Source organism: Sturnira hondurensis, unplaced genomic scaffold, assembly GCF_014824575.4.
Source record: "Sturnira hondurensis isolate 20B ecotype Veracruz unplaced genomic scaffold, ASM1482457v3 Scaffold0001344, whole genome shotgun sequence".
NCBI lineage: Eukaryota > Metazoa > Chordata > Mammalia > Chiroptera > Phyllostomidae > Sturnira > Sturnira hondurensis.
In genome coordinates this window covers 295,591-308,837 of record NW_028073975.1, presented here as the reverse complement: position 1 = coordinate 308,837, position 13,247 = coordinate 295,591, and the positions used below count along the sequence as shown (strand labels likewise).

Here is a 13,247-nt window from a genome sequence, read left to right as displayed (position 1 = left end):
AAGTGTGACCTGGGCTTGGAAAATCATCACTTGTGTCCTAGTAAATGTCAGTCGCTGTTACACTCAGGTGTGTTGACAGATTTAGCCAGCTTGAGAGAAAAACTGGCTTACCATTGACATGCTTTTTTTGGTAGTTACAAACCTTTCTTTTAAAAAGAAAGTCTTTTTAAAAATTGTAAAGACCCTAGGGAGAAATAGCAGCTGTCAAAAAACAGCATTTCCTAAGTCCACCCAGCATTCCTTCTTTGTAGCTGTCATCCTGGAGATTTTGAAAACTTCTGCTCACATACTCAATTAACAAATCTGAATGTTCCCATTCACAGGTGCGTCAGAGAGGTGGGAACCCCACCCAGCTTGAGCAGAGCAGGAAAGGTACGTGACACAGCCTAGGTCCTCCTCCCTGGGGGCTGGCCACAACATTGTGCCAGACTGCGATTGGCCACAACTCTTTACTTAGGGACTCAATGATGAAGGATGCTGCTAAGAGTCCATCTACAGGGAGAGGAGAAGTGAAGAGATAAAGGTGGTCCAGCCTCCATCAGCGCAGAAGAGATTCAGGACAGGCAGAGGTGAGAGGCTGGGAATGTGCTCACCGTCAGGTTCGTGAAGAGATAGATAATTGGGCTAAAAAAGAAGTATTCTGTGCAGGCATCTTATTGCAATGGAATAAAGGGGGAAGAGGGGTTAGTTTATTGTCTAATCGGAGGGGAGGGTTAGAAGTTTCAGGAGTCAGCCCAGAAATCTCAAGGGTTCTCGGTGACGATGAAGATTGAAGAAAAGCATGCAGGCAATGGAAGCCTTGTAGGAAAGAGTCAGCTCTACATACTGGAGCAGCATCAGGCAAACCACAAACCAGCAGCAAATGGGAAAGCAGAAGGCTCTGGAAAGCAGGTGGCAGATGGGAATGGTGGCGTGCCCAAAAAGAGCCTCAACTTGTACAGCTGGCAGGAGATCCAGAGACACAATCAGGAGGCCGACCAGTGGCTGGTGATCAACCGCAAGGTCTACGATGTTACTGGCTGGGCAGACCGCCATCCGGGTGGGCGCCGGGTCCTCACCCACTACGCTGGGGAAGACGCCACGGTAAGGAGCGGAAAGCTCTGCCCTCTCTCTCTGTTCCAGCTGCTGGATGGCTGGAGCCTTGGCTCTCTTCCCAAAAGCAAGTTAGTACGTGCTCAAGCCAGTGATTCATCTGTTAGGCATCAAAATGTTAATCACAGTGATGAAAACCTTCGATTGCATAGGCTTTTAGGCTTCGCAGAGCTCTTTTCCTTCCTTGTAGCTCATTCAGTGTCACACAGGTAATACAAGCCACTTTTATGGGAGGAGAAATTAGAATCAGAGAGCATAACTAACTGGCCAAAGTCACCCTGCAGCAGAGCTCAGATTCAAAACCTTTATATTACTGAACTTCCAGTCTTTCCTTTTTTTCTTTTTTTTTTCACTACTTCTCCTTATCACTCTCCCTCACCAAAACAGCAAAGGAAAAAATATACTGCGACATTTATCGGACGTCTAGAATACCTTAGACACGTTCAAATGCACCACTTCACTTAAACCTTACTGTGAGGACGGTGGATATCATCCCCGTGTTGGCGATGAGAAAGTTAATGTTCAAAGAGGCAAATAATACACACAGCCAGCAAGTAACATTGTCAAACTTTGAAATCAGATAGGTTTCTAACCTTTTTAGTTGAGTTCTTACAAATAAAATTTCCATTTAACATCTGATAGGGTTTCTCAAACTGTTAAATCATTTAGGAAGTCCATTCAAAATACCTTACAAGGAAGTTTGTTTTATGCCAATTATGAATTTCATTATTCACATTACATAGATGAAGAAATAAGATTAAAAAATTTGACTAACCCCGAATCAAACAGTTATTATGTGGAGCAGAAATTGAACCCCAGGCTTTTTTTTTTTACTTTGTTCTTTCGTTGTTTCACAATTTAGTACATAAATTCTCCAACTTGTTTCAAGTATAAAATTGAAAACATTGTTTAACTAAGAATCACTCTATAAATAGTGCTAGTAATAACAAAATATGCAAGTGTATGGCAAACTTGCAGAGTTAAGCAATATTTTATCTTTTGACACTATCAAAATATTTTCCCCAATTCTCATTTTTTCCTCAATTTCTCATCTCCCTCCTCCAACCAGGTTCTTCTTCTACCATCTTCCTATTTTGATTCCGCAGTCAGGTGAATACATTTCTGAACATACCTTGCTACTTCCTCTACACTTCCATCAGACTTAATATTTTTTAAACAAAGGTCAACTTTTCCTTGAGAAAATGAACATGTGCTTGTAGTAAGGGGTGGGATTATCCTGGTGTTGGGGAGATAGATGCTGGGTAGGAATTCACATGGATGAGGGTAGAAGAAGCGAGGTAGAAAGCACGTGTGCAAGAACAAAAGAAAGGGAATGAAAAATAAAATAAATACTACAGATCCCTATCTAACCCATCCCCTCAGTCTCACAACCCAGAATATGGATGATGCTTTCCTAACACAAGTCATAGGGTTTAGCTCAGAGGATGTGTTGGCAAAGATGTGGGTCTCAGCCACCCTGAAAACCACACAGATAGACTCTAAGCTTAAGACAACTTGGGTGGTAAATTTGTAATTTGCTGATAGTTTTTACCTCCCAGAAGTCAGGAAAGACCATGATTCTGCATCCAGTTCTAGTCAATGAGGAGGAATTGATTAATCAAATAGAAACCTTCAGAACCCTAGGGGAAAATATCCACATCACCTTAGGATTCACATCCTGAGAATGAAAATCCAGAGCATGGTCAGTCAGTCATGTACCTTAGATGTTAGAAAATGAAATCCAAATTTTTTCAGAGGAAAGACTCTCCAAAGAGAGATGGCCCAAGAAGATTAGGAGGGTGCCAGGAAATTTCTGACAACTGTAATACTTCATGCCTTATCAGAGTACAGAAAGTCTGGGCTTTGTGATCATTGTATGAACCTAGAAAAGCTGTTGGAACACTCTGAGCCTCTGTCTCACCCTCTGCAGAATGAGAATGACGTTACCCATCTAACTGGTTTATGGTAAATGGGACTGATGCTCATAACATGCTTAGGGTAATGCCAGACACTTTAATAAATTTTCATTCAATTGTAGCTATTACTATCCATATCTTCGACACAGCCTCAAAGATGTGATTATTACTTCCTGTTTACCACCAGCTTAGAAATCCTGATTACATTTGATATCATCTGATTTAGAGCAGGGGGTTCAAGGTGGAGGGCACCATGGTGTCTCTAGGGAAAGAGGGAAGACCATAAAGTCAGAGGACTTGATGTCCAATACTCTACAACTTAAGAGGTCTTTGTAGGTTATGTCCTGAAAGGGAAATATGGTCTCTTTGTGGGGGCCCTTTCCAACAGCTATACCAGTCCAGAGGAGTCACTCTTTTATTATTTACAGTGACTCTTTTCCAAGCCTCCATCTTTCTCATAAAAGGTGAATACGGATACCTAAGTAGTCTTTCCCACAGCCTCATCTATCTACTCATTCATCCATTCAGTTTTGTAGTCAGTCTTTCCAAGATCCTTCTTAGTGGTGCAGCCTAGTGATTCAGAGTATAGGTTTCGGGACAAACCAAGTCTGATTTGCCTTTGGATTCCACCACTGACTAGCAGTGTCCTGAGGAGGCTGCTGAAGTTCTTGTAGCCTGGCCCTCTTACCTGCAAAGTGTAGATAACAATACTTTCATATTAGCATTGTTGTGAAAGTCAGTGGAGATAAAGTAAAATGTTCCCTATGGTGTGTGGCACAGATTCACTGCTCAAAAAATGGCAACTCTTTGGCTTTTTTATTTAGTTCTTCTAAGATAGGCTACAAGTGTCTCAAAAAAAAAAAAAAAACCTCTACCACGAAAAATAAGTCCATAAAACAAAATTGGCACATCAACTACTGTTATTGTATATGTGAGTTACCTGGATGTTTCAAACTATATAATTTAAAACTAATAGCACAGTGCAGATAACTAGAACCCAGATTCTGGTCTGCTCACCTGGAAAAGCTCATCTAGGAAAAGCCAGAAATAACCTGTAAGTCCAAGAAGAACTAATCATATAGATCACAATTTATCTGTCTGTTGGGTTATTTTGTAATCATTAAGATGAGTATTACAAGGCATATGATAACAGGAAATGCATATGAACAAATAGCCACAAGTGTTAAGACAACCTTGTGTTTCAGGCTCCACCAAAAAAATAAGTGCAGTCTTGTGGTGCATGCACATGTATGACATGTCCAGAACAAAGAGAGCAGGTGTATCATCCTGTGTGTTGGTCATCCCATTCCTTATCTCTGGACACCTCATTCTGAGAGAGACATTGAGAAACTCAAGTTCTTTCTCATGAGTGTCAAAGGGATTCGTGACAGGGAAAGGATGGCAAAAGCTTAGAGGAAATACAGGTGAGTCTATTTCAACTATGTGGAGGCCTGCAGTGTGGAAGAGGAGAGCACTCCCAGTGGCTTGGGATGAGCGGAGTCCACAGAGGTGAGACCAGGGCTTAGGGAAGAGCATGTGCACCAAGGTGGAATACAAATAGGACTCAGAGCATGATTAAGAGCTCAGCCAGCATGGGCATCACACACTTCCTTTGTCTTAGCACAATAAGGTCAGTGACTGTCATGGAACGAGAATGAGAAGAGGAGAAAGAGGAAGAGGAGATCAATAAAGGGAATGGATAAGAGAAGCAGGAAATGGAGAACCGGTCTTGATGCTGAGCTAAGGACTCTGCATTTGGCTCTCCCTGTGTGTCTTCCTCTCCTTCCACTACATGTAATCACACTTCTCTAGCACAGCATACCCCTCAACCCACAACCATGACAACAAAATCAAGCAGGGCCTTAAAGCTGTTGGTGAAAGGAGAGTAATAATCAGTAATAATTGCATTTTCTCTGGGTTGTCAAAATGTCTTGAATAACCCAGCTCTCATTTAAATAATGGGTAGAGGAGTGGAGAGAGAAATGGCTAAGTGATAAGTGAAATGGGTGAAAACTACCAGCCCAGCAGTTGTGTGAAGGAGGAAATTGAGAAAAGTTGATCAAAATGAAGAAAGGAGTCCAGGTAACATCCTGGAGACTTGAACAATGCATTGGCAATAGGAATAAAAAAAGAGGAGATGAGTGTCATGGGTACCTAGGACTGGTGAGTAACTGGATAAGTAAATAGGATGAAGGAGTCTAAACTGACTTATGGACATCTGGCTTAGATAATCAGGTATGAAATCCATTATGGGACAGGGGAGCCAGGAGGATGAACAGGTTTGATGGGGAGAGTGGAGAGAAAAAGATAGTTTGGGTTGGAGTTCAGCTGAAAATATCATAGAATGAATCTCAATATAAGGAAGAGCTTTCAAATGATGAAAGTTCTCAAACAATAGAATGAGTTGCAGTGGAAAAAATAACCCTCTGCTTACCCCTGAGTGTGAAGAGGAATCTATATAACTTTATGTGATGCTTTCTACTCCAAAGTGGCTCTCTCCCAGGAAAGGGGGGAAAACTGCATTCTCCCCCCAAATCGGCCTGTTCAAAATATGAGGTGACAAGTTCCATAGTGTAATGGTTAACACTCTGGACTCTGAAAATAGGAGGTGACATGTTCTAGCCATTGCTTTGCAGCAGATGAGATCTGAGTGAGAAGGGAGAGCAGAAAAGAAGTCACCCAAAGGAGGTGGGAATGGGTGTCAGTGGATGGGTATTGACTATTCCAGTGAGCCTTTCTGAGGTGAGTAAATGCACGTTCTAATTACTCTGTTTTGTGACTCATACTTATACTTGCCATTTGTTTTTACTTTTCTGAATTTTGGAAATTTTCAACCTACCTCAGATGAACTAAATAAGATAAAAATGAGTCATTTATTGATGTCTAATTCCAAAGCCTAAGCTCTTACCCACTAGGCTAAATCCTCAATAGGTTTTGGAATGACTGAATAAATGAATAGAGGAATTAATGAGCCCATGGGCCAGACGAGGTAGTATTATTACACACATTTAGGGAAAAAAAACAAAGCTTGATAAATTGACTAATTTGACCAATATAAAACAGCCTGCTCCCCTGCCACCCTGCACTGTGTCTTCATCTGAATGAGGAAGGCACACTCCTTGGGTGTTGCAGCTGAAAAGTTGGCAAGCAGGAATGCCTGCTGGATTTCAGCCCGTACACGCCCTCCTGGCTGGGTGCCTTGGCTCAGGGCACAACCTGGGTCTAGTAGTGAAGCTGCAAAGGCAGGATTTTGTCTCAGACCTTATGTACTTTTCTCTTCCACTAAGAGTCGTGCTGCTTTTACAGTAAAGCACATCTCCACATCTCCCATTGAAAAGCAGCAAAAAATTAGCAGGATTCCCAAGCCAGTTGTGAAAATCATATTTTTCTGGTGTGATACTGTTTGGGAAACAATCAATTTTGAGTTGAGCTATGATAGAAATTTATAAATGGGTTAAGGAGTAGAGATGATGGCTGAGAAGAAAATCATGAGTGTAACATGAAAATGACAGAGGCTAAAGCAGCAGAACGGTCAGAAAATGAGATGCTGAGCATAGGTAGGAGACAATGATGCTAAAGATCTATGTTCTCTGAGTTTGACGCTGGTGAAAAACCCTATATTTATTCATTCATACACCATCTCCCTTGTTCACTAGATATCCATGAACATATGCCATGCTTCGGGCATACTCACAGATGGCACGTGTAATGTAATCAATAGGGCATAGTCCCAGTCTTCAAAAAACTTGAAGACCACCAGAGAAGGGGTGAAGATACAGATTCCTTACAACATAGTTTGAAAATTCTAGAAGCCAAGTATCACAGAAGCCCAGAGGAGATCATGCATAACTTTCCTGAGTGGGTTAGGGCAGGCAATATTTCATCTGTATTTTGAAGGGTGAAGAAAAGCTTTTGTGTAGAAAAAAGTGGAGGAAGGCAAAGAGAACAGTGTGTACAAAGCTTCATGTACATGAAGAAGCATGGTGCTGAAAGTTTATTGAATCTGGAGAGATCCAGTGAATAAAACGATGCAAAGCCAAGCCTCAGAAGATAGGCTGAAATCAGAGGCAAAGTCATTCACATAATTACACCCTAAGGTGGGGATACACCATTACTATCTGCTCAGTAAATATATACTGATCTTAGCACCATCCCCAAACAATCTGGTGTTGCTCCTTTCTTGAGAGGCCCTTAAAAAAATGATACATGTTAAGGCTGGAATAGACCTTTACAGCTTCATGGCTTTAAAGTCACACAGCCCTGAATTCAAATCCTGATTCTATTATATACTGTGGCATTTTGAACAAGAAGTTTCTCCCCTCTGAGAAACAGAAACAATGGAACCTCACAGAACGAAAGTGATGATTACAAATTGGCCCATAAATCACCTTGTACGTAGGATACGCTCAATAAATGCTGACAGTATCCCTTCTCCCCTTCATCTTCTCCCCTTTCCTTCCTTCAGCAGGGACATACTTGCCCAAGAATGTTGATAACAGAACTTGTTTCTGCAAGAGGGGATTTCAAAACTGACTCAGTTTTCAGTCTCATAGGAAATTCTTCTAAATCAAATATTCTAAGACTATCTAAATGTTTTATTGTACTGCCCATAGATCCAATGAAGAGTTCCACAAACAGGGCAATGCCTACTATCCTAGAACACTTTTTAGGAGGCCTGCAGTATTTGTTATCACAGATAATAGTGACCTATGAAACTTGCTGGGAATCAGAAGAAACAATGAACCCTGAAGAATGTCATTATCAGCACACTGTTCCAAGACTCTGAATGGCTCCTTGGACTAAGACAAAATTGCAATAGCTTACCTTTCCTTTACTTCTTTTTTTTAAAGATTTTTATTTATTTATCTTTAGAGGGGAAGGGAAGGAGAGAAGTATCAATGTATGGTTGCCTCTTGTGTGTCCCCTGCTGGGAACTGGCCTGCAACCCAGGCATGTGCCCTGACTGGGAATTGAACCGCGATCGCGTGGTTCTCAGGCCCGAGCTCAATCCACTGGGCTACACCAGCCAGGGCTCCTTTACTTCTGATCTTTATCAATCAGGATGCTTTCCATCCTAAGTTGCTCCCCAACAACAAGCAGAACATGATTTTTCAATATGGATCATCCTGAAATACTTTAATCACCTCCTTAATCGTTGAATGACTCTCTTCCTGGTTTTGGAAACTAAGTTTCAGAATTGTCAAATGTGACAATTGAAAAACACCTTTGAAATCATACAGGCCAGCATTTTCCAAGGGGTCAGAGGAAGTTTGGAGATGCAGAATGGACAGTAGAGCCTGAGCTGGTTCTAGCAGATGCAAATCTCTTCACATCACTGAATCTAGGTTAAGTAAGTCCAAAGAATTGGCATTGCACCTTTCCAATTAATCTCCCTATATGAGCACCTTCTTATAAGTAGGCCCATGTGTAGTTCTTGGCCATATCCATAGTTGCTTTACTATTTCAAGATGGGGAAGTTATCATATTCACTAAAATAACTCAGAGCTGGCACAACATTAGGCATTAGGGTACAGGAATGAAATCTCTGGATTTTCTTACACAGAAGCTAGGCAGTAAGTCCTTATTGCTGGAGTTATACATATAAGAAAGATAACTAAAATATGAGAGTCAGACTTTAATTAATTCACTTCACCCGATAACAACTTTATGAATTGAATAGCTTTTGTCATCACCTTCACGTTAGAAAAGAGAAGCACAACCAGGTCAAGAGACTTGTGCACAATTACACAGCCAGGATTTAGATTTAGGATGGCTGCTCTAGCATCTACTTAATCAGTACTATGCAATGCCAGAACTCAGAGTAATGTGTACGCTGTCCATGTATCCAAGTTACAATCTCAGTTATATATCTTAATTTTTTAATTATGCCCATCCCCAAAGCCATAATAGCATCTTCCTCTTGGAGAATCTCCCTTCTTCTAAAACTATTTAAATCCCCAAGAGAAGAGAGTATCTTTCATTTCCAAATAAAGACAAGATATAGGAACCACTGACACTGCTTGTAGCCACTTAGAATTTCTACTTGGGTAAGGATCTGAGATGGAAAAGTAGAGTTGATCAACTCAGTTCTCTGCCTGGTTGTCACAAGCCCCTGCAAATACTGCTTTAGTGTTTTCTAGGAGAAATGATAAACAGCCAAGAGTGTGATACTCCAAGACAACCCAGGACTCAATGGCTGTGCTCCCACACTCTCTTCTACATTTATCTTGAGGAACTATCATCAACTTTATTCTGTCTTTTTTTTTTAAATAACTTAATTCAAGGTCCTCATTCCCCTGGTCTTTTGCTAAGAACCCACAGGCAGACTTTGATGGGAGACATGATCTGCATAGCCAGTCTTGGTTGCTGTATGCCTCAGACAGTGTTAACAACTTTCCCCCAAGGCATGGTGTTGGACTTTAAACATTTATCATGGCCCATAAACTTAAGTTGCTATTTCTTCTGGTTCTCAATAAAATAAATAGAGGTCTCTCTAGTTTAGGGGGATAACCTGGCTGGATCGGACTTCCCTAGTGAATCAGTGAATTCAGTAGGTGGATCTCCAGCTTTCATTGAGAATTTTCAAGGGTAATTTTGCTTGGTCAACTTGAAATATCAATTAGAATTTGGAAGCAAATTCTCTTAACAGAGTCTGTGCTGGCTCCCCAGATGAGCACAGAGTAAGGTCAGAAAGGGGACTAATCTGTGGATAAGCAGGTCTCTTCTAAGCTTCTGAAAATTCTCTGGTTTACAGGATGTCTTCAGAGCCATGCACCCCGAGCTTAACTTTGCACGACTGTACCTTAAGCCACTGCTCATTGGAGAGCTTGCTTCAGAAGAGCCCAGCCACGAGAGAAACAAAAATGTGAGTGAGGTCGCAAGACTCAGGAATATGTGGATGTGAAGGAATTAAGTAAAAAGCCATAAATATATGACACATAGACACAGACAACAGTCTAGTGTTAAAGGAAAGGGGGTAGGGGTAAATAGATGTGGGCCAGCAAAGGTGAGATAAATGAGGATGGAAAGACACTTTGCTTTGGGTGGTGAGTGCATGATGAAGTGTGCCGATGGTGTTTTGTTGAGATGTACACTTGAAACCTGTATGGTTTTATGAACCAATTTCACCCCCAATAAATTTGGTTAAAAAATAAGTAAATAAAAATAGCAAAAGAAAAGAATATGTGGAGCAGTGGGGCCAAGGTATATTTCAGGTCCAACTTAGGTTTTGTGAGAAACCAGCATCATGCCTGGGCGGCCTGCAGTAGCATGAATGAGTGGATTCCACATATCTACAAACAGTGGCATCTTCCCACTTGGAACGCTGAAGCCTCTGTGAATCAAATGAGCTGAATTTTGGCCCTGCACCAAACAGTTATGCCGCGTCTCTAAACACCTTCTTCATGCCTGGCAACTTATACATATAATTTTTTCAGTGACTTCTTGTAATTATTTATTCAATGTCTGTGTTTGTGCTTTCTGGAAAACATATTTCCATGACAGCAGAGATGGTCTCTATTGGGCTTCTCCATGTGTCCTCAGGACTCATCTGCACAGTAGAAGCGTCTCACAAATAGTTGATGAATGAAAGATATGACTGTATTCTAACTACAGCCCTCTTGACATTTGGGGAAATTAGAGTCCAGGGACAATAAATTACTCCCTGAAAGCCCCACTGCTGGTGTGTTGAAGAACTGGGACTCCAAGTTATTTCTCTGGCCCCAATCCTTCAGGTATTTTGAGGAAGGACATCATTCTTTCTCTCTATAAGACTTTGGCTACCTGAACACTTCCCTCCAGAGGATGAGACCTCTATAAAATTCAACATTCACTAGGATGATTTTATGTAGGGCTTAAAGAGATCTTCGCTAATATTAGGCATTTTGATTTTTTTTCAATTTATTTTTTAAACAACTTACATTTGTATAATTCTTCAAAAATAATTTGTACAAAGTGCTGATTCATCTATCAGCATGAGGCAGATAGAGTGAGGGTTATATTTCTACTTTAAGAAATGAAGAAACAAACTCACAGAGGACGAGGGAATCTGAGGATACAGAACCAGTTACGTGCGGACCAGAGACAAACAAAGCTCACCCCTTCTGTGGTGATGCTCATCTTGCATGGCTGTGTGCCAGAAGCATGGCTCTGTGTTTGGAAGGATGGAGTCTGAGGCTGGAGAGCTTGGACTCACAACCCAGGCCAGTTACCAAACTGCTCTGCTGCTAACCTTCTCTCTCAGTAAAATAACAACAATAGAACCAATGTCATAAGATTTATTGGGAGATTATTGAAAGAGCTAAAGGCACTTAAATGCCTACACCAGTATCCAGAACACAGTAAATGCTCAATAAATTTTATATTTTTATTATTGTTCAAGTTCAGTTGCCTCCATTAAACTTTGGATGCTATTGCTATCATGAACTCCATGGGGGCACAAGTAATTGCCCAACCCCAGAGAAGCCCATGTCATTTAGGGCAGGGGGCCCAAGGTTAAAAAAAGGAAGATCATGCAAACTTTAATTGTTTTTCTTAAAAATACTCTTTAAGGAAAAGAAAACCCCACTGATGGCTAAAAGCTTTAAAATAATCATTCATTGTCTAAAAGAGTGTTGGTTTCTGGAGGTAATGATCTACCATAAATTTTCTTTAGTACACCAATGTGAATATATGCACATGTATTTACATATATACATATGTATACAAAACTAATGAAAATTTATGGCTACCCCCAGAGTTCAATACTCTTTTAGACAATAAATGACTATATTATATTTACCCAGATACATATGTAGACAATTAGTATTTGGGCACAAAACTGGATGTCAGGAAACATGATTTCAAGTCTGGCATCTGTCACTGACTTGCTGACGATTTCAGACCAGTCAATCCTCTGGACTTTGGTGACTTTGTCTCTGTACAATAAATGGGTGGGAAAACATGACCAGTCCATGAGCCATTCTAGAGATGACCTATTAAAAGTACCTATGGCCTCCAGAATTTTAAGGTTGATGAAAGCTTGAAAGATGAGCTCATCTGGACTTTTCCCAGGCAGTAGATTGATTAAAAGTTGCATCAGTGAATATTTAAATAAAATTTTTGACTTCTAGAATTATATTCATAGCTCTTCTCTTATTTCAAATTTCTCTCATTTCTTACATGTAAACAATCCTGTTCTCTTCTTATACTCTGATTGCTTTCTCCTGGTCCTGTTTTCAACCCCATTATAGTCATTAAGCTAAGAGAGAGTTGTTCCGAACCTTTGCACTGACTCTCCAGAATGACATGACAAGCTTATGAACTGATGCTAGACTTATGCATACACACATACACATATGCTCAGTACATACACACCAAACCGGGACCCTCCAACCAGCAGATGCTCTAATGCCACCAGAGACCCTGTCTTGTTCCTGGGGATCCATTGAGTACAGCTTACAGAAATTTATACATTGAGCTAATCTAAGTGGCCTGTATTTGTTTATGTATATCATCTTCTATGAGCCAGCCCTTTGCACAAGTAAACCGACAATGGCAGCAATCACTTTGGAAACTGTACCAGCGTTTATGGTAATACAGATCTGTACAGATAACAAAGTTCTCCAAAGTATAGCCAGAAATCAATACCTGAAAAAATAGCAATGGTTTGAAACACAACTGTTAGACTTCTGTATATCTTTACTGACCATGACCACTCCTCAAAGAAATGACATAAAGTTTTGTAACAGTTTGAGGACAGCTGACAAACCACTACTCACCTTTCTTTTTTCTAGTGACAAAAACTAATATTTTAAATGTTTTATTTATTTGTTTTTGTTGTTGTTAATCCCCCTATTAAATTTCTTAATGCTAGTAAATTTTTATTCATAAAATTAAGGTGTTAATAAGTTAATAAAACAAATTATTAATTATGATCACTTGCATACGCTTTCCCCTGAAAGAACTGATTTCTTCCTTGAATATTTCACAGTCCCAGTTGGTGGAAGACTTCCAAGAACTGCGGAGGACATTAGAGACAATGAACATGTTCAATGCCAACCTGGGGTTCTTTTTCCTCCACCTCATCCAGATCCTGCTTTTGGAAGCCCTGGCTTGGCTAATGCTTTGGTATTTTGGCAATGGCTGGCCAATTACAATATGTATTTCCTTTCTTCTTACAGTTTCTCAGGTAAGCAGATATCCTAACCTCAGGCAATGAATGGCTTTGGGGGAAGGCTCAGAATTTCTTCTTCTCTCCTT

At 40.5% G+C, this 13,247-nt stretch overlaps 1 protein-coding gene across 1 annotated transcript in view; it reads left to right on the top strand.

Moving 5' to 3' along the window:
- Nucleotides 1–467: 467 nt before the first annotated feature.
- LOC118974402 (fatty acid desaturase 2-like protein FADS2B) overlaps nt 468–13,247 on the top strand; it is a 32,571-nt gene continuing 19,791 nt past the window's right edge. Inside the window, exons 1-3 of the mRNA XM_037027804.1 lie at nt 468–1,083; nt 9,763–9,873; nt 12,979–13,176. Coding sequence (XP_036883699.1) covers nt 763–1,083; nt 9,763–9,873; nt 12,979–13,176 — 630 coding nt within the window. The 5' untranslated portion in view covers nt 468–762. The remainder of the gene's footprint in view (nt 1,084–9,762; nt 9,874–12,978; nt 13,177–13,247) is intronic.